The sequence below is a fragment of the Drosophila melanogaster genome, chromosome 2L (genome assembly GCF_000001215.4).
Source record: "Drosophila melanogaster chromosome 2L".
Taxonomy (NCBI): domain Eukaryota; kingdom Metazoa; phylum Arthropoda; class Insecta; order Diptera; family Drosophilidae; genus Drosophila; species Drosophila melanogaster.
In genome coordinates this window covers 19,159,735-19,181,882 of record NT_033779.5, presented here as the reverse complement: position 1 = coordinate 19,181,882, position 22,148 = coordinate 19,159,735, and the positions used below count along the sequence as shown (strand labels likewise).

At 40.1% G+C, this 22,148-nt stretch overlaps 2 protein-coding genes across 6 annotated transcripts in view; one reads left to right on the top strand and one right to left on the bottom strand.

The window, feature by feature from the left end:
* The first annotated feature begins 180 nt into the window (after window positions 1-180).
* On the top strand, window positions 181-2,134 carry CG17568 (uncharacterized protein). Its single transcript, NM_136107.2, has 3 exons — window positions 181-429; window positions 487-1,841; window positions 1,900-2,134. Exons 1-3 carry the CDS (start codon window positions 280-282, stop codon window positions 1,934-1,936), a joined length of 1,542 nt encoding a protein of 513 aa, NP_609951.2. The 5' UTR covers window positions 181-279; the 3' UTR covers window positions 1,937-2,134.
* brat (brain tumor) overlaps window positions 2,125-22,148 on the bottom strand; it is a 45,943-nt gene continuing 25,919 nt past the window's right edge. Inside the window, exons 3-5 of one of the 5 annotated variants that reach the window (NM_001201913.2) lie at window positions 15,525-15,798; window positions 10,632-13,788; window positions 2,125-4,439 (exon numbers count right to left, since the gene is read on the bottom strand). In NM_001201913.2, coding sequence (NP_001188842.2) covers window positions 4,360-4,439; window positions 10,632-13,737 — 3,186 coding nt within the window. In that variant the 5' untranslated portion in view covers window positions 13,738-13,788; window positions 15,525-15,798 and the 3' untranslated portion in view covers window positions 2,125-4,359. Of the gene's footprint in view, window positions 13,789-15,524; window positions 15,799-15,894; window positions 16,017-22,148 lie in introns of those variants that run through there. The other 4 variants (NM_001299154.1, NM_206004.2, NM_134302.2 and 1 more) reach the window with 4 other exon arrangements.

Sequence of the window (22,148 nt, the reverse complement as noted above, 5' to 3'; positions counted from 1 at the left end):
TACTAGAATGGGTTGAGTTTGTTCTTCATTTGCTAGTACATTACAATAATAATTAAGTTGAAATCGACGGTCTGCAGGAATGGGTCTTATTGGGTGTTGTGTTTAACATAAGGGTTAAACGAAAATGCCGTTAAGAATTTGCCATGGTTTGATTGCGACAACTTGTATCTGGTCACACTGCCCCGAAAAAGAATCAAATCTGGACTAAAAGTAAACAATTAAACTGCTAATTCTCGGCGATAAGGTGTTCCCATAAGACCACTTGGTTCCATTGCCAAGATGACGGACGGCAGCCACTGGTTGAACTGGTGTCGCCTGTGCGCCAAGGACGACGCCCACGGCAATGTGAAGGTGCAAATGAATGAGAATTCTCAGGGAAACTGGGACAATGTCCTGATAATGGCCATTCGCAAGTACTTCGAAGTGCAAGTAAGTGATATGAAACATATGCTTCAGTAACTGTTATGTGAAATATTTTTTCGCCAGATGCAACTGGAGGACGAGCTAAGCAGCGTGCTGTGTACGGAGTGCTATACGCTTATTAGCGAACTAATCGATTTTGCAGAGCATGTGACCAAAGTGCAAGACATCTTTGAGGTCCTGCGGCGAACAGAAACAGATGGGGACCAGGAAATGGACGTGGCTGCACTGCGTCAGCAGTTTGGACTGTGCGATGACGACTGGACGCACATTATAAAGCCAATTCCTGCTCTTGAAATGGAGTCCGATAATGTTTATCAAAAACCCGCCGAACTATTAAAGGACTTTCCTTTGGCGGAGACAAGCAGCCAAGAAATGGAAATATCGAAAAGGACAACAACAACCCACTTAATTCAAACCAAAAAGAACGTAGAAATGGAGATACCCAAGCAAGAATTCATCGACTTAGGTCCCATTCTGTTGGAAAAGAACACAAGTCAACTGGACATGGAGGATGTGCTAGACGAACTGCCTCAGGAGGAACTATCGCAACCGCGCCTCGACAGCACAACCTCTCCGGCCTCAATGGAGAATGATGTCAAATCAGAAATGCTTGACAGCTGTGAAGGAGACGACGATTTCCTGCCCGTAGATGGCCAGCTAATGGATCTCGTCGCTGTGGCAACCACGCCAAATACTCTGGAATCAACTGCCGAGGAGAAGGCCAAACGGGGTCGAATGGACTGCGAGAAATGTGGCAAGGTCTACAGAAACCGCGCTTCATACGAGAAACACTTGGAACGCGAGTGCCGCCGGATCGAGCGGCGTGTGAAAGTGGACAAAACAACAACAACCTGTGATATTTGCAACAAAACGCTATCCTCCGCCACAGCGCTGAAGCTCCACAAAGAGGGCATACACCAGAATGTCAAGCCATATATCTGCGATAGTTGCGGCAAGCAACTGAAGACAATAACAGCACTAAATGAACACAAGCTGGTTCACACGGAAAGCCGTCCCTTCGAGTGCACCGTCTGCAAGGCGGGCTTTAAGAATCGGGCTCGGCTGAAGGCCCACTACCAAATCCATGCGGAGCCCAGTTTCGTGTGCAACATTTGCGGCAAGAAGCTGCAAACGCGTCGCACCTGGAACATGCACAAGGTCGTGCACACCGAGGAGCGGCGCCTGAAGTGTGATGTCTGCGGCGCTCTCTTCAAGCGCTCAAAGACTCTCAAGACCCACTTGCTGAGCCACACGGGGCTGCGACCGTACGTTTGCAACTACTGTGGCAAGTCCTTTGCCTGTAATGCCAATTGCCGGTCGCACAAGCTCAAGAAACATCCGCAGGAAGTTCAGCAGGAGGATGGAGCACGGTTGCCCTCTCGCCTCAATGTTCCAACGTTGGATGAACTTCGCGTTATGTGAGTTGTAGTAAAGAAAATCTAGTTTATTCGATTTATTTAAATGCTTTATTTTCAGGACTCAAAAGTTACCAAAAGGAACAACAGAAAACTAGTTTTAGCATGATTATAATCATAATATATTTTACCTTTAAGCTGGCATCAGATAGGAATGTGCAATCTCAAATTTTACAAACAAAGATCTAAATATATTAAGTAAGAAAGTCATTTAAGTCATTTATGCTTGCCAAGTAGCAAAAACTTGCCAAAACTCACTGATCGAATAATAAAACGCATTCGAGTTATTTAAAAACAAAATAATTTTATTGTTGTTTAATGGAAATAGAAATTCTTACAATACAATTGTTGTTGCTGGTTGTTCTTGTTGGTTGGTTTAATATTAATGTTACACAACATTTTTTAAATGTTAATTAATACCGTATTTTAATATAATAATAATTTCATTTTTTTTTTTTCATTTTTTAATTACTTCGAAAATTGTGGCCCCTAAGCATTAAAAAGACTTTTATTTCCTTCTCATATTATATTTCAAAAATTCTCGCTGACGCTGTCGACTTTGCCATTGGATTGGATTTGCCATTTTGAGCACAGTTTAAAATCTGTTGTCATATCAAATTCAAATAGGTATTCCCGAACTCGCCACTCTAGCTAGCAAATTTCAGCTTTTAATAAATTATTATGATTTCTTCTCTGTTTTTACGTTTTCCACATGTATAAAAATATTCATATATAATTTACCGTAAGTACCTTTTGTTTCTCTTACACATTACATTAATGAGTTTTTATCTTGGGTTTGCCTTAATGTTTTATATATATAGGTTTATATATAAAATGCGCATACAGTTGGAATCTTAGTTAGTAATAATAGTTAATGAGTTAATAACGTTCACATTCAATTACATCGTATTCAATTAAGTACGATTATGATTACATTTTAATTTTCTTCTTGACGAGTTTAAATGTAATTCAAAGAAAAAAAAAACAGTTGGTTGTGCTCAAAAATGTTGAAGATTCAAGTTAAATGCCTTTCCGGTTTCGTTTTGTCAAAAAAGTGGCTTGGTTTACTGGTTTAGATTACATTTAATTGTGCTGGATTTGTGGGAAAGATGGATTAGTGAATGACTGGATGATTGAGTGAGTGAGTGAGTGAGTGATTGAGTGACTGACTGATTGAGTGACTGACTGATCGAGTGAGTATCATGCAGGGTATCTGAGGAGCCGAGCTGAGCTGATCCTGGCAGTAAGTTAAGTCAGTTACAAACTTAAACCGAATGGTAATTGCTCTGTACTGTGGTTAAATCTTTGTATGCATGTTAGAAACAGTATATGGCATATAGTATGCATTTGGTGGGCGTGTATATATTTCCTTTTCCTTTCCTTTTATTTTATTTTCCTTTTTTTCATTTCAACGCAAAAAGTTAACAATTTCCCCGTTCGAAACAGCTGAGAATGGCCTGCCTGACAAAGTCTACGTGTAATATAGATTTTCTTTATATTTATATAAGTATTGAATAAAAATGCCAACCCTCTCAATGATATACATTATTTGCTTGTCAGTCCATATTTTCCACATTTTCTTGTCATTTGCTTTAACATTTTTTTTTTGTCTTTGATTTTCTTTTTTTTTTTTATTTGTATTTATCTTAAGTGTAAAACAAAATTTGAGCGAAATATACGATTTGTAACTGAACGTACAGTGTAAACAATTAACCATAAAGAAAACATATTACTTTTATTACTTTAGCTGATAAAATGTCTTAGTTTCATATGACAACGTAGTATATGAAAGCCATTTAAGCAACACCCTGTATACAGTATTCACTCGTTTTTTTCCTTTTTTTGTGTACGTTAAAATTCAACTTGGCTTTAGCGAGAAATTCAAATTGCGGGGAGACATAAAAATCAATCCTTACACGGAAAATTGGTAATTGGTAAATCGTTAGCTAAACATAATATATATGTATGTATACAAAGAAAACTTAATTATAACGACATTTAACATTAGATTGGTGTTCCTTTTCATTTTCTGTTTCATTTTGGTTTTGGTTTTTGTTTTTGTTTTTTTTTTTATTTAATATTAATAATAATTAATTATAAAAATACATATATGTATGCATGATGACTAGATGATGATACCATGATCGGCTTAGTTGCACTATATAGCGTTATAAATATTAAAATCTATGCTGAATGATCGATTATGATTAAGATGAGCTAACATTTATGCATATTTCAATGATTTAGCAACGTTGATTCTTGTCTGTGTGAATTCTTTGTGTGCGGTTCGACCGTAGAGACTCATTTACACTAATTGCAAATACATTAATATTTATATAATTTTTGAGTCCCGAAATTGATTTAAAATAATTGCGTAACGTAAACTTGTCCATGCATCGCCATTACATTACATTCCTTCTTACATCCTCTTCTTCAACAACAAATTCATTAACATAACACAATTGTATGGGGAATGTTTGGTGATTGATTAATAATATTTCGTTTCTTTCGCTTTTCTATTTCAAATGAAATGTTGCTGTATTCTGTCTGCCAAGAAGCTCTTGCTGGTTTCATTGATGTTGCTGTGCAATTTGTGCAATACTGCAAGAAATGAAATTAAAAATTAAATAAATCAAATGTTTTCATGTGAAAAATATGAATCTTACATTGGATGGAGGGATAAGTGCAAAAAAATAATATTTTTTAAAGATAAAAGGTTACCAAACGCAGTACCATATTAAAACAATAAGTACTTCTACAAAAAAAAAGTGTGATAAAAAAATGGTTTTTTTAAGCTTCCTATTTAGTTATTGCATTAAACATTGCCCATTTGGTTCTGATTTAAAGTTAGATAAACTTGTTCTTAAAATGATCGGCTTACAAATTATTCTCATGTTTTCTTTGCGTATTTTTAGAGTTTTTAATATGTCGTTTTTCGTTAAAAATTACAAAAATGCTTGGGATATGAATTTGTTTTTGTTTTTAGTTTTTATTTTTCATAATCTTCAATAGGAAGAATAAGCAGCTAACAACAAACAGTTAATATGCCTTACTTTGCGTATATGCATTATTATTATAGATTATATTCACGGATGTATGTATATAAATATTTTATTTGCAGCTAGAAAAATTAGCGAAAATATTCATTTTCCTTGTTCTTGTTTGTCTTGCGCGTTTCGAAATTTGGTTTTGGTTTTTAGTTTTTTAGTTCATCGAGAGTGAAAGTCCGCATTCGGCTTAAAGTCAATTTAGTTATAGTTATAGTTATAGTTTCTCAGTTTAAACAAGTGCATAGGGAGAAAACAAGCGAAAGGAAACGGAAAATCTGTTCAGAAAAATTCCCTAAACGAGTCTTATGTTCATTTTATTTCACAAGAGTTTTTCATACATATACATATACATATATTTTTTTCACGTTTACGTTTTTGAAGCAGTCTAAGATTTTGTTGTTTTCGAGTGTTAAAAAACTGTTGAGTTCACTACTAAGTGGCTTGGTTTCTTCGCCGTTAAACACACACATAAATATAGTTTTTATACTCGTAGATATACAAGAATGTAGCGTTAAGTAGCCTAAAGTGTAAAATGTATTACAGATGGAGAAGTCCAGGACTTAATCCGGGGCTTCAACTTCAACTTGTTTTGTTTTGTTTTGTTTTGGTTTTGTTTTATATAGTAGCAACATTATAAATATAAATATTCATATATATGTATGTATATGTGTATAATTTGTTGTGTAAATCCTTCAATTCGTGTATAAAATCAGTCATAGTTAATTATTTTGTTTGGTATTTATCATTTATGTTAGTTGTTATGTTGGTTTGGATTGCTACTTGAATGTTCGGTGAAGTTCGTGACCAAGCGCTAAAAGGTCGAAATAAAGTATCTTGTTCCTCAATTTCTAGTCTACTTAATCGTAGAGATATAGCCTATATCTAATGCGACAAAAAAGGGAAACTAAACTAATGCGGGAATGAACCGATCATTTGTCATTAATGCTATGTTGTTGAGTTACGTACAAATTACAGACATTCAAACAGACACTACTCAAGCATGCATATTAAATATATATATATATATATATATTGTTTCTCGTATCTTTTGCCTATAATTCACTTAAAACATTTGACGGAATATCAGAATTGAAGTTCTACTTAATGAAAAGGTCCTGGCACCAGCGAAAAACGATTGCCGATCTGTTCGAAAGGATAACTCCGATCTGAGATTGTTTTCTTTTTTAAGTTGGGTGCTGGATGACAAAAAGTATACACACACACACTCAATGGTTATTCAATTAGCTGCATACATATATCTATATGGTATGTTGTTAATAATTTAGTGGTTTAAGCATTTTTCGTTCAGAGCTTTCGTAGCCTAATGCATATACTAATAATACTTAAAAACACTTCTACGAAGCCATTTGAATTTTAATTTACTTTTGGATTTGCGTTCCATTCATATATGTATGTAGTTTGCTGCTGTTTTGCCATTCCTCGTTTCGAATCCCCGAACTGCCTTCCATCTACTAGAATTCGTACAAAATTTAAATTCCATACAAACATGCTCAACAATGCAGACAAATGACTTTGATTTACATTTTTGTTCCGTTCCTTAATAACATTTATCAAAAATATAAACTACAATTAAAATGATTCCTCAGATATGACATACAAACACCAATATGCTCGTAGCGCTCGTACCTATCTATACATCTAGTACTAACATCTAGTATCTAGTTCTGTTCTGCGTAACTTGTGCCTGACAGTCTCTTCCTCAACCAATCCCAAAAAGAGAGAGTGGGACCGATCCGTAGATGGATCGCGATCCCGATTCGATTTCGCTTCGATTCGATTCGATTCGATTCCGTTCAACATTCATAGAGAGCTCCTAACAATCACAAAATAATAGTAGCCATAATACGATTATAATACGTGTATGCATGTCATTGCCATTTATTAAACAACACTTACGCTTAGCACTACTCAAATGGTGGAGTTACTTTACTTTTGAATTTCCATCTCAGAATTTTCCTTACATTTTTGGCGTCCTGTTTCCTTCATACTTTCTTTTCTTTTTCGGGTTTTTTCTTCATTTTTTTTTCTTTGGTGACACGAGACTTTGGCCCAAAAACTAATCACAAATGGCGACACACGCAAAATGCCCAACTACATATACTATATATCGGCAATGTTAACATACATAAATTTATAAATTTATATATATATATATATATATATATATATGTATAGAGCGAGATACCAAAGCAAGTGTCACGGGGCACTTAACGCCCAGTTTGGTTATATAAGTTTGGGTTAGAGCACAGTTAATTGGCGGTATTAATGGTTTACATATCATATCAATCGATCTGGAGTATCGGAAATAAGACGCTAGTATAGTTAGTTTTGATAGCTCACTGTGCTATGGTTACACACTGTATCTTATAGGTATGTATATGCATGTATAAATAATTTTGTGTTTTGCTGCCCCTTACCCGAGATTTAAATATATAGAAATATATATTTAAAAAACTTTTATCGGTTTTCCATTTTTGTGGTTGCACAGTCTATTAGATTCTCAATTCATCAATTTGTTTATCAACATACATTCACATATATATTCATATAAAGATTAAATAGTTTACCACTACTACAGATAGATCTCAGGGGGATCGGGGGGAACGAAAGGACAGGAAAGGAAATTCGGCCTTAGTGGGTTAACAACATCGCATCTGTTCAGATCAAAGTATAACCAATACTATGCTAGAAATGCTAAGAAAATAAGGATACAGCTTCAAATCAAAATCAAAAGTAAAACGAAATAAAGCAAACAATTGGTTGGTTCTTTTTATCAGAATAAGTATAAAATCTTTAATGGTTTTTCAGTTGGTTTTTGTGGCATTTGTTGTTGGGTTGTGTTTTGTGTGGGCTTTTACAACATTTTTGCACAGAGCACAGATGTACATTTGCTGTCTATTGTTTATAGTTTGTTATAAAATAGTCGTTATCGTGTGTGTTGTGTCCCATGTTGTGTGTTCGTAGTTCGTTTTGTTTGTATAACATTTAAAAATGTAATAATAATAATAGTTGATAAACATAAAAACAAAGTTATGCAAGCACAAAATACAAATAAAACTGCTTTTTGCAAAAACTGATTGTGCACACTAAAATGCTAATAATAAATACAATTAAATAGTACGCATTATGCCGTAATAAATACCATCAATTTGCAGTATCTTATGTGTTTTAGTTTTTCTTTTAGTTTTATTTTCAACAATTTTTATATAAAAAAAATTTCAACAGTTTTTGTGTACTTTTTAGTTTGCTTTTTTTTTTTTTGGCTGTCAAGTAAAAAGTGTTTCTCACACAGAAAACGTACAATACTTTGTTTAAACCCTTTGTCGTTATTACAGCTACCATTACATCGATACATTAATCTTCAATACAATAGGTCGATTAAAGTCAATTAAGATTACAACAAGAAAGAACTAAAAAATATATTTTCGTATATTTAATAATCTCACTTAAGTAGATACACACAAAACATAGGTAATTATCAAATAATTAAAATAATAGGTCAAGCAAATCAGAAATTACACAGAGCAAGGCGTTTTTTCAAAACAAACAAGGGAATATAAAGAGGATGAGGAAGGGGGGAAACTATATTAGTTAAATACTACGTGTTTAATACAATATTGTTAAATTATATTCAAGAAATCTAATACCTGCTTACGTGTGGGCGTGTCAATGGGGTCAAGGGGGCGGGGTTCGCGTCGCGTTCCAAGCAAAACCAACAAAAATACATAGTGATTACTTTTAAAATTACAAAATAAACATTTTTTAAATGCTGTTCCTGTTAATGTTGCGTTTGTAGTCTCAAAAAGTTGTGTTTCCTTGCCTTAATAGTATGTTCACTTTAAATATCTAACGTCCTAACTGCTTTTAACTAACCCTTACTTAAAGAACACTTTTGTTAGCTCTGCAATCATCATTTGAGGCCTATCCAAGTAAATGCTTTAACTAAATCATTGCAATTAGAAGTCCATGTGCACACGGTGCGCAACAGATCAAGAGGATATGTGACGATTCCTTCGAGTACCATATCCTGATTGTTGCCCACCGTGTGGCTTTCGTATTTAGTCCCTATTTCTGTCAAGGAAGTAAACATAAGTGGGCGATTGGTCTGGCTTGGCTGGGATGTTGTTTCCCTATTCGCGGTTTCTCTTTATAACTATTCAATTATTTGAGATTTTTGATTTACTGATTTAAGTGTTTATCGTATATTAATAGACATACTTTAATTGTATAATTATAATAGTTATAAATGTTTCAAGTCTTCTGCGCTGATTGCCAACTTTTAGTTAAATGTTACTTTTAAATACTCAATTAGATCTATGCACACACATCCTCAAGATACTTTGAATTCGCACTCGAAGTTACCACTAACTAACTTGGTGCACATAAATATCGCCTTGTTTTCGTTTGATATACACATTTTTCCATGTTTATTTAAATTCAATTTGACAACAAATAATTTTCGCATATAATATAGTAATATATTTTGGGGCAAAACAACAAATTCGTCCGTCTTCCTTGCGAACGAAGAAATTATTTTAAAATATAAATGCCTAAACAAAAAATAGTTCAACAATCAAGAACAAAAATTTCAACTATTCTCAGTGCGTTCAGTTGTTTTTGTTTAAATTAAATTAAAGAATCGCCAGTGGGTTTTTGTCTGCATTATTATTACGGTGTAGGTAGGTAATTCCATCTTTTCTTTCCGCTGTCGTGGTTACAATAAAACAATGGAAAACATAAATTCTAAGCGAGTATAAAAATTGTGAATTGTTGTTTGTGTCGCGGTTCGGTTTTGGGTTCGGTTGATTTCGTATAAAAGTAGCAAACATGTCTTAGAGGATAATTAATTAATGTATATAAATATAAATAATCAGTAATCAATAAGTGGTATAATCAAAAATAATTTATAAACGTAAAAAACAGCTATATAATATATAATGTATCAAATGTTTATGCAATCAAAAATAATAATAACAAACAATTTGCGCAATCATATATCTAAAAATTACAATCAATTATTAATTAATTAATGCTCGATACGCGGCTCCATTTTGTTGGCGGTTATTTGTTAAGTTTATTTTATACCAACTTCTTTTTTTCATAATTTTTTTCCTTTTTTTTCCTTGCAGTCGGCAACGAACATAAAAAAAGTGGAGGGATTTCTTCTGGTATCTACTATATATAGTTAAAAAGTGTCATTTTTTTTGTTTGTTTCGGTTGTTTGCTTGTGTTTGTTGAAAATACGACTTGCACGCGAGATAGAGATACGAGGGTTTGAAGTGAGAAGTGTGCAAAGATATAGAGAGGCGGCGGCACTATCCGATTTGAACATGAACATGAATACACATAATATATATTTATCATAAACAAGTACGCACAAATAAAAACTAAGCTTAACAGTGTAAATATATATAAAAAAAATAAAACAAAATTCAACAATAATTTAAAAGATAATAAAAATCATTCCAACAGTGTGCGTGTGTGTTATTACATAGCGAGCAAAGTCTAAGGCTATGAGAGATGACAGATCGGGGGAGATAGTAGGGATCTTATAGATTTCGATTTCAACTTCGATTGTGTAGATTTAGAATTAGAGCTGGAGAGACCGAGCAAGTCAGACTATTGAGAACTTAGCCTATAGAAGTAGTGAGTGCCGGACCACAGATCCTCCTCCTTTCCGGACTCACATCCATGGAGTGTGTGTGTCTGTGTGTTTACATACCCACTGGCGCCAGTTGGACATAGCGATATATGTAGAGCCGATAGTCCTTGCTGGCCAGCACCACACTGCCGTCGTCCATGAGCGCCACATCGAAGCACTGCGCGTGCTTCACCTTCGACTCGAGCGCCGAGATCAGCTGCCCGTCCTGCGTGAAGATCGTCAGGTTGAAGTTGTTGTGGTTGTCCGCGATGAGGATCTCCCCGTTCGAGTTGATCCCGACGCCAATTGGGTAGTTGGTAATACCCTCGCCGCCAATCTGCCGCAGATACTGGCCCTCGTAGTTGAACACCTTGACACAGTGCGCCCGATTGTCGCTGATGAAGATCTCCTGCTTGTCGTTGACCACCACGCCGTTGGGGAACTCGAGGTGCTTAGAGCACCCGAACTTGTGCAGCACATTGCCGTTCTGATCAAAGATGATCACACGCATCACCTTGCATTCCACCACAATGATCCGTCCCTTGTTGTCCACGGTCACGCCGCGAGGATGCTGCAGAATGGTGGCCCCGAATTTCCTCACAAACTGGCCGTACTGATTGTAGATCTGTATCTGGTGTGTGGGCGAGCGCTCGGTGACAATAATATCGCCGGAATTGCGCACCACGGCCACGCGGTTCGGATAGAGCAGCTGCGAGTCACGCTTGCCGCACTCGCCAAACTGGAACTTGAAGCGTCCCTCCTTGTCGAAGATCTGAATGCGATGGTTGTTCGTATCCGCAACAATGATGTCATTCTGGGCATTTACCGCCACACCGCTGGGCTCCGTGAACTGGCCCTCCATCACGCCGAATTCGCCAAACTTGCAGTGGTAAATCATCTTCTGTCGCTTGATCTGCGACTTGGGCGGATAGATAGTGGCCGAAAGCAGCTTGTTGGTGAGGTCCAGCAACGACTCTGAGCTCACAGTACTTCCGCCAGCTCCAGCGCCACTAACCACGGATCCTCCAACAGCAGACAGGCTGGCAAATGCATCGGCCACTGCAGAGCTACCGGACACGCCGCTTGTCACCGATGAAAACAGATTGTCGCTACCGCCGTTGCTCCACTTCTCGTAGGGATTGTAGTGGGCCACGGCACTGGTGGCCGATCCATTGCTGCCCGTGTAGCCACCTCCTCCTCGCTTGGGCATCAGCTCACCGAAATGCTGTTCCACTGCCAGAGCGTTCCGATCGCGACCGCCCAGCAGAAGTCCTCCGTTGCTGAAGGCTCCCACTGCTCCGCCTGCGCTAGAGCTGCTATCCAACAAACTGGCGCCACTCAATCCAAGACCCAAGCCATGCAGCGACGATTGCGCCTGCAGCTGTTGATGATGGGCCGTCTGGTGATGATTGTGGTGGCCATGATGGTGTGACTGTTGGTGGTGGCCATGGTGACCACTGCCCGCGCTGCTCGCACTGCTGTTGCTGGCGCTCTGTGTTGGTCGGGCAATTGGCGGCTGCTTTCCGTGGCCATTGCTCGTCAGGCTCATGCCAGTAGGTCCACCATCTGAGCTGTTTGCCCGAATGTAACCAAAGGTGTTGCGCACGCCGGCCTGAATCGACTGATAGTTGGACATAAATTCGATCTCGAATGGTAGCTGCATCTCCTGAATGCCCGTCTGTAGTTGTTGCTCCAGGGATTTGCGCAGGAGAAGGGCCTCTGTCAGCAAGGATGATGGCGGAGCAGGACTCCGCTCGACCGCCTCGCAGGTGGCCAGTCCCTTGTCGATCAAGTCGCGGGAGCGTTGCTGCCACGAATTGTTGCTGTTAACCTTGGCCGTGTACAGCGTCTCCAGTTCCTTGAGCAATTCGGTCTTGCGCTCGTCCAGCATGGAAGCGAAGAACTGGTGCGTCTCGTTCAGCTCGTTGTGAGCCTTTTGGTACTGCAGCTTCACCTTGGTGAGATTCTGGTCCGAGTTTCCAGCAATGCCGACAATCTCGCCAATTTTGCCACGCATATCGGCGAGCAGAGTCTGCAAAGCTGACTCGTTGGCTGTGGATCCCGTAGAGGTTGTCATTCCGGGGGACTGCACGTTCTCCAGTTCGTGGAGACCTGTGGAGTGCTCCAGTACAATGCACTCCTTGCACACCAGGATGCAGCAGGTGCGGCAACTGAACTTGAGCAGCTCCTGTTTGTGTCGGGGGCAGAAGAGTTGTCGCTGCTGCTGTTGCTGCTGCTGTTGTTGTTGTTGTGGGTGCAGTGAACCATAGATGCTATCCTCTCGCTGTTGCTCCTGGGAATTTGCCTGCGCGGCGGCTGCCAGTACAATCTTCGAGAGTTGCGACATAGGCTGCGCCGGCAGCAATTGTTGCTGCTGTTGCTGTTGTTGCGAGTCGAGCTGTTGCTGCTGCTGCAGCATCATGGTCAGCGAACTGGCGTACTTGAACTCATTCGACGCCGGATTGTTGCTAGGCGATCCAACCGACAGCGGAGTGCCAGTGGTGCTCGCCTCAAAACCCTTAATCAGGCACACATTGTGTCCGTTGAAGCAGTGCATGAACTCATGAGCAGTTACACAATTGGCGCACAGGTAGCTCTGGCATTCGAAGCACTTGGCCACCGCATCGCTGCACTTGCTCTTGCAGGCGGTGCAACGTGGCGGAGATCCATTGGCGGATGTGTTGCTCGAGGAGCTGTTGCTGCTGCTGTTGCTTCCCTTGCCCGCACCCACGACCAGACTGCTGATGCCCGAGTTGCCGCCATTGTTTGAGGACTGAAGATTGCTGCCGATAACGCCTGGTCCATTGCTGCTCGCAACGTTGTTGGCGCTGATCACACTGCTGCTGGTACTGCCGCAACCGCTGAGGCCGCTGGTCGAGGAGCTGGACGATGACGAAGACGAGGATGAGGACGATGACGACGAGCAGGATGAAGAGCTGGCCGAAGAGCTGGACGATACGGAGGCCGAAATGGGATGATGGCCATTGATTACAGTCACCTCAGAGCGTGATTTAACGCTGCTGCCGCCCGTGTACTCATCACTGCAGATTGCCGAATCGCTTGCCGGTGGCGATGAACCGCTCAACGTGAGCGGAGAGTCTGATAGATAGCCGGCGTGTTCGTACGATTCAATCGAGTTCGCCCCGCCCCGCATCGAGTCCAGAGATGGTGTCGGTGAGGACGCCATCTTTATGTTGTAAGTGCCGTCGGTGGCTCCGTTTACCTTTAGGAGTAACAGCTGCAAGGAGAAAGAACAAGTGGAGGGATTAATTAAACAATGTAGACAATGAATACATTTATTGGAAAATACGGACTTATAATCTAATCGATTTAAGTTCCCCACAACGAAGGTGAATAATCTTAGCAATGGTTTCAATGCTTCCTGTGCCAACCACGTGTTTTTTTTTCGCCTACTCTCCGCCACTTTCGCCCCTCAAATCGACTGACCCATGAGTCACCTGCGGTCCTTGTCTTTTATCCTTGTGAGTCAGCATTTCCTCCACTTGAACCAAAACGTTGTGGCATTTCCATGGCCCCTCCAAACAAACAAATGTGCCACACCCCACAAACAACGGCCCCTTTTCCTTAGTCATCCCCTTTGTTATCATAATTTGTAGTTAATTGCCTCCTTCCAATCCTGCTTTCATCCTGCTCCATGCTCCATCTAATCCCCCAAAGCGCGACAGCTGTGAACCGTGTTTTATTAAACATTTTCGAAGACGACAGTTGAAAGGTATGTGGCTTGTGTATTCCCCTTGGTATTACTATTTCCCCAGCCCAACAGACTGAATCGAATCAAACTAGGATTCGCGCCCCCACCGAATGCTTTTAAACACAATTCCAATTTCTTACGGCAGAGTGAAGAAGCGGGGCTAAAAGTGAAGCTGTACGCCTGGATAAAAGGACTTTGACCGGGGAGGAAATCGCTGCCCGTCTACATCTACTACCCCCTAACCTTTATCCTTTGCGCGGAGACGGACACAAATGCAATAAACGCACGCACAGACAGACAGACGGACAGGACAGGACAGGACAGGACACCCCGTAATCATAATTTTACTTCCCCTTTTCGCTGCCTTCGCGGTTCGTTGCCTTCGAGAAGGACGGCGAATCTGAAGTTGGGTAGAATGCGAGCAGTAAAAGCAGGGAAAACGAACGGGGAGTTTCACAACAAGCCCCCGTCGCAAAAAAGTAAACAAAAAAAAAAACAAAATAAGGAAAACTGTGGAGCCCCGGAGAAACTTCTCTAGATTTCCAGACCAGGCGAAACTTTCGTCAACAAGAAAGCCAACATAAAGGCAATCCAAGTGAAAGCAAAGAGAGGCAGCTGAAAATCAACCCCGAAAAATGCGCCCAAGGGGGGAAGGTTGTATATGTCAGAGGGATGGGAAGGGTGACTGCAACTGTCTAGACTGGATGTACATTTATCATGCACATACACCCAGACCTAATGCCTTTTCCCAATGCTCCCTAGAAAGTCCTTTCTAGCTCCACAAATATTCACTTTTTCGTCGTGAAGGATATTACTTTGTTTAACTTTGAGGTTAATTGGGTTGCCCAAAATAGCCCTCTAGGCGTAGGTACAGGTATGCTAATCCATTCTTAGAAACATTGGAATAGTAAGTTTGTTACAAATAAAAAGAAGAATACGGAAGGCCATTAAAGGTAAATAACGGTAAATAAAGGTAAATAATTATTTAATTTACAAGAATAAAAACATTTATCTCCAACTTCCAGTTCCTGTGCAAATAATTAGGGACTTCAAATTATAAAGCTAAATTATATTTACAGTTTAGTTGCCGCCTAATCTGAATAGCTATACCAAATATGGGCGCGAGAAATCCCTGATAAAGAGCTGCATATATGAATGTATGTATGTAAAATATATCTACCGGTAAATTTCCAACAAAGGGAAAACTGTGCAACGACGAAAACTAAACGTAAAACTCATTAAACGGAGATAAGCCGACTTACCTTTACTGCTTTGTTGTTGTAGTTTGTTGTAGAATTTTCTATATATTCCAGTTCGTTTCCTGGTTTCCTGATTTCTGCTTGTTGTTGTTGTTTCTCGCTGCTGGTTGCGCCGTGTTGCTGTCTCGCTCTTGCTTGCTACGCAGTCTATATGATAAATTGCGTGGGATGGTTGCCGTTGTTTTGGTTGTTGTTATTGTTGCAGTAACAAGTTGAAACAAATTTGTGTAGCATACTTTCAAGTGCTGTCAGATAATTGCGTCGCGCGCACAAAAGGCTGCAATGGGAAGAGAGAGAAAAATGGTTATTAGGAAGGATAATTGAATGCAAGGTTAATTGAGAGCTCTTGTTTTTGGTTTATTTTATGCATTACAGTGACGTCGTGCGTCGGCAAGGACACTGCAAACTAATGTAATGTTAAAATCTTCGCTAGTTATGTACAAATTGCGTGACGTGAATGCTACGCGGCTCCCTGCAAAACTAACTCTGCGCATAATGCAGCGACCCGGGTAAAGCTCAGGTCCCCGCAAAAGCAGCGACGCCGGCAGTGGCCGCGACAGCGGAGCGACAGAGAGCTGCAAATGTCCTGGGGATTTTCCAGCTCCCAGCAACAACAACTACTCCGCAACTGCAGCCATGCAATGCAATGTCACACTCCACAGACAGTCTGAGAATTTTTTGGCTGCCTGTTAACCGAGCAACTTCCAGAAAGACAGGAAAACAAAGTGGCGAAAAACCCGGGAAAAATCAATACACCCTATTTACGTTTACTAAGAGAGCGACCAACGCGAGACGATTCCCAAAATGAGCGCTCTTTTTGCCGAACTGTTGAATGCCGGCTGCAAAAGCAACAATACAACTGCACACATCACCACCCCCATTGCGCTTATGTTTTAGCAACCCCTAAAACAATATGGCGGCGAGTCACCCACAACAAAATAAATAAAAAGAGGAAACTTCCCCCCAGAAAGAGCAACAATTTTCCACGCCAAAATACACTTTTTTTTGCGCGCGCTACAGGTTGCGTGAGAGAACGAAAGAGAGCGTGGAGAGAGCAGCGAAGAGCGAGTGTCAAGAGAAAAGCGCAACAAAAGCAGGAAGCGATAAACGATAAATACACACAGCAAAAACGTAGCAGACTTTGCGAAAAGAAATTTCATCCCGTGTTGATAAAAGATACATTAAAATAGGAGAGTATATCTTAATGCAAATTTTTTCCCATACTCTAATCAAAAATCAAAATATTCTCTATGCCAAATAATATCGACTTTTATTTATATTACAAAACTGGTTCTTTTCAGTGTACTCTGTGCGCATGTTTTTTTCCAATTTGGGCAACGACCGCATCCAAAAGCAATAACAACCAAACGTTCTCTCGGCCACCAGCCTCTCTCCCTCTGCTTTGCCTATTCCTTTCACTCAGCATTTCTCTGTTCTATGTTGCCGCAGAACTTTCGAGAGGAAGAGAGGAGACAAGTATGCTAGAAATGACGTTGCAGCAGCATCATCGCATTCACATCTCATCAACATAACTGCATAGCGAAAATTTCTGTATACCGACAAAGGCGGCAGCGGAAAAGAGACAAAAGACCCAAGAGGGCGAAGAGCGGAAGAGATGAGGGGAAAATAGCCAGACGACAGGCACATAAATTCGCACACACACATTCAAAAGAAATACAAATTTACACGTGTAAAATAGCGGCATTTTAATGTTGCTTCTGCAACATTACGAGCTGTTGCGAATCGCGGAAAATGAGGGAGGGCAACAAAAAAACAAGCGGTGATCTTCAAAAGGTATCGATCACACCTGAAACGCACATACATGAGCGTAGGAATAAAAAAAAAACCTGACTCATAAATCTACCACCGGTAATTTCAACAAATTAGTTAATAAATACAAGAATAGCACCAAAACGTCACCGTTCAAAGTGGAAACCAAACATAAACATGGGTTTTTTTCTTCATGAACTTCTGAAATACCCTTGAATCACAAAAATTCACTTTACTCTGACTTTATTCTATTATATTAACCTATTATTTTATTTATAGTATAATTGATTAATAAAGTTATTATAATCTTTATGTAAGTAAACCTGCTATACTATATTTAGTTAGGCGTCTAAAATACACACTTCCAACATGTCAAAAGTGCAACACCCCTAATTAGAGCATCAAAAACAATAATTTAGCGTTTCTTGGCGGGGGGAACGAGGGGAATTGATAATGAACGAGTTGTCTATCGATTAGATTAGCAAATTTTGGGAGATAGTTGACTAGTTGACGGAGAACAAACGGAAGAGTGGTAAAACGGTTCGGGCCAAATCAAACTGACAGTTGGTATTGTATATCATGACAAGATTAATATCATTTGGGGCCACGAGTCCATCAGAAGAATGGAATCGCCTCCACTTTTCGAGAAGAGGGAGTGGAGCTCAATGTCTGTGCCATATGTTTTACTTAGCAGTATTTTTTTTTTTTGGTGGATGGATGGAAGTGTAGCAGGGGGTGTACGGACAAATTCCAGACCGCTTGTAAAAGTGTTTAAAAATAGAGCGGGCTAATAATCAGAAATGCGAGTGCAGTGCACTGAGGGCGTGCCCGAACACCCTGCCGCCCTCCTCCCACCATAATTAAGCACGAGAAGAAAAGAAGAAGAACCGAGGGACGGCGGAAGAACGAATAAGAATACAAGAAAGGGAGCAAAGCGAAGCGGAGCTAAAGAACCGACGTGGTTACCCCATGTGAGAAGTGGAACAAACTGCGCACAGGCATTACTAATGCAAAACAATTTGTACAAGATTATAAATTTCATGGCTCAGAAGAACTGAAGAGAAAACAAAGCGAGGCATTGCGATGTGCTGCTGATGACGATGATTATGGAAAAAATAATGATCGGGAACAAGAGCGCGCAGCACCAAGTTCAAGCCAAATCAAGATGGTGTGTGGGAGAAAATAGGGGGTGCTGACTGTACGTGAAACAACAGTGGAACGCTCCTATCGTGAACTTAGAACCAGTCATCGATGGTGCACCCTACTGTACAGTGCTTTACATCTTTGAAAAGACTTATGAGAATTTTAGACGATTTTATGAGGCTTCACTGTAATTCCGCAAAAATGCATAAACCCACAAAAACAACTACAAAGAGATGGGGCTAGAGGAGGCAGGGCGTTCGTTCTGGTTGTGCAGCAAAATAAACAAGGCTGTGTTCAACTTCCATGCATTCCCCTGCGGAATGTTTTTGGGGTTGCAACTGCAGCAGAGTTCAATGGTACCAAAAGCAGCAATAGCGGCAGCAAAAACAAAGGCAATTACCATGACACACACACCCACTGCCAACAGTGGTGGGCATAATATTGTGCGGTGCGTATGTCAAAATGCAAAATAGTCCCAAGTTTTAATAGAAAAATAGATTTACACTTGTTTACGATTTATCGAACAGTTGAATGGTCTCTATACATGTTTAATATTAAAAGCTAATGAGAGCGAATCTCGTTTTAAAATAATATATAAATTACTTTGCAACATTCAGCTGTATATGGTGCTCTTGCAACCACTTAAACATCATTCAGTGATTTAGTCCCAATATTCTGACCGCAACTTTATGTCGAGGATACAGACGTACTCAAATGCAGCGAAAAGTAAAAGAAGCCCAGCACAAAGAGCAAGCCATAAAACAGAACAAAGAAACTACCTTTACCTGCTTGACAGGCACACAAATCCACAAATACATACACACACTCTTCTAAGCGAGACAGCAGCAAAAATGCCGTCGCTCGGCAGATAAAATATCCGTCCCGATCCCAATTCCAATCTTCATCCCATCCTACAGCGACCATCCCATTCCATTCGCATCCTCGATTTCATCGCAAAGGCACCGCCAGCATCACGACCGCAGCTGCCTTGGTTTGATGCAAATTACGCTACAGTAGATATTGGCAAAGAGCAAATGTTTTTAAGATAGGATCTGGATATCAATATTATCATGAATCTTCTTCTTTTGATGTTAATCATTGTGAACGAAAATTCGGTTAGGATTGGAAAGAACAAAGTATTTCAAAAAGTCTAATCCGATTAATACCACCATTGGTTGGTATTAGAATCTTTTAATCCTTTATCATGTCGTTGCTCCTCGTCTTCATCTTATAACTTAGCATATGTAAACTTTTATTATTGAACGGATGTAATTTCATATCTCCAGTCTTTATATTGTTTTGCGTTTCGTGAGCTAGGTAAGACAAGTTGACTCAAGACAAGTGACAGGGAAGGGGTACTGGAATGTATCTCCTGTTCTTGCCTAACTATTTTACTGTTTTCCCTTGTGAATTTCGTCGAATTCTGCGACGATTGCTTCTCTGGTATTTTTTTGTTTTTGGGTTTTTGTTGAATTTTTTTTTATCAGACGACGCCAGCGATGCGTCAGCAGCGAAGCGACCCCCAAAGCAGCAGCTGCTGGTGAATGAAATTGACTTGACGCATTTTATTGAAGGAGACAATGGGCGAAAATCCAAGAACAACAAAATCTGCACAAGAGAGTTTTATTGTAGTCGCGCGATGCATGGGTGGCGAGGGAATGAAGGAAGAGGTAAAGCAGAAGAAGAAGAATAGCAGCATCCAATTTAGCAGAGGGTCCCGAGATCCCAGACGCTCCTCTCCTCTGCCTCTTTCACACTCTCCGCTCGCTCTTCTCCACGGGCCGTTCTCCCACGACCATCCATCTCCTTCTCTTTCCCACTCGCATCAAAGGCCCCGCAGGTCAACGGCGTCGTCATTGCAGTTCTTGTTCTTTTTTCGTTTCTGTTGTCTGTTCTTGTTTTTTTTTTCATTCTGCACAACATTTTTCTTTCTTACTGCGCTTTGTAGTGTCTGTGGTTCGTTAGTTGCCGCTTCTTCCCCCACTCTCCTGCTGCACTGTGAGCGAGGGCGAGCGAGATGGCAAGTGTCTGTGTGTCCTGCACAGTGGTGGTAGAAAATATCGACGCAACCTTGCACAGGTACAGTGTCGGCTGGGAATATTCCATTCCATTCAGAATTTTGGTCAAGTAAAACGAAATACCATATAAGGACTTTCTATGTAGATTCGCGCACTCTTTACTTCAAAATAGTCGAGAGCAAACTCACTTCCTTTGTTTTTTTCCAAGGTTAGATGTGAGAGCAAACTGTATTTCCAAGTGTGCAAAAGATCAAATTAACTAAAAGTATCTACAAGCTTAAATAGGCCCTAAATATTTCACCTCATAAAGGAAGTTTAAACGCAGATGCACATGCCATCGTCTTGTGGTGCAACATCATCTAATCAATTGGAACGTGTTCTCTGTACGCCTCATTTTCGTGTTAACTTTCGATAAATATTTGCTATCTACTTTAACATTTTCAATTAGAGATGTACCAACTTCGGGTTGCCTGCGTTATCTATTACGTGGTGGTAAGCAACGCTCTCTGATAATGAAAACTCGCACATGAACCCAAAACAAAGCAGAGCAAAACACAACGAAATTGGTACGACAAAGATTGGCGGGGACAGAAGAGGGAAGAAGAACGACCCCGACCGAGTTCTAGAAAATCTCAGAAAGTAACAAAACAGCACAGGAAACGCATTTACACAAGGCGTTCGGGTTGCGATGGCGAATCGATTGGAGATGGCCCAAATCGCTGTTGATAAAAGAAGGATCGTTGTCAATTGTATCTGAATTGTAAATCAGAAAATCTTCAAAGCAGCTGGTAATCTACAGTGATCACTGGGCGAATGCGAATAAAAGTGAATTAGATCAGACTTGTAAGTCTTTAGGTAAACCCAAGAAGATTACTTTCGACTGCTCCAAACAATACAGTAACGAGCTAGAAAAACAAGGAAAAAAACATAAAATTATAATTGTTCAACCCTTCTGTTTGTTTAGGGTACAGTTGTACCTATTTATAAACAGTAAATTCTCGAGTTTTCAAAAAGGTTGCCCGAGCTGGTGTTTACGATAAAGTATAAAGTGTAAACTAGTGCAAAAACTAGTGCAATTTTATGATTAATTTAAACAATCTTCTTTTCTGTTGCTAGCAGCATGCTTTTGCATTTTTTAATCAAATAAATATCTGGCCGGGGTCCTTTCTAATTCCCGCTTCCGAGTAATCACTGCACACAATCAGTTCGACGCAAAATATAAAGCCCGGCGACAGCTTTTTTAATCAGTAAGCGTAGTTTTTTATTTCTTAGCTCTGCTGGCGACGCAAATCGAGCGTGAAACAAGACACATGGAGTAAATAGCATTCGATATGTTATGTTTCGTCTTTCCGTTCTGCTCGTATCCATATCCACATGCTTGTACGCCAAACCCCAAATACTGGACCCAGAGACACAACACAGATAGGAACAAATTTGAAACACGTTTTTAGATTTTGGTTTCGGTTTTGTTTTCGCCTCTTGTGTTTTTGCTTTCGGCGTAAATAAAACAGGCACTCACTAACTCACTCGAACCGGCAGTTCGTATATTAATGAGAAGCCCCAAGCGTGGTTTGCACGTCGATCAGTCTGTCAGTCTACAGTGATTAAGTTTAAAGAACATTGCCGTAATAATTTTGGTTTAAAATACACACAGAAACAAGAAAACAAACTCGTGTTTTATTCTTCCGCATCGCAG

Excerpts from the sequence above, each read along its gene's own strand:
- CG17568 (NM_136107.2), top strand. The coding sequence starts at position 280 with ATGACGGACGGCAGCCACTGGTTGAACTGGTGTCGCCTGTGCGCCAAG. Across the intron at positions 430-486 it reads GCAAGTACTTCGAAGTGCAA|ATGCAACTGGAGGACGAGCT; the intron begins GTAAGTGATATG and ends TTTTTTCGCCAG. Across the intron at positions 1,842-1,899 it reads TTGGATGAACTTCGCGTTAT|GACTCAAAAGTTACCAAAAG; the intron begins GTGAGTTGTAGT and ends CTTTATTTTCAG.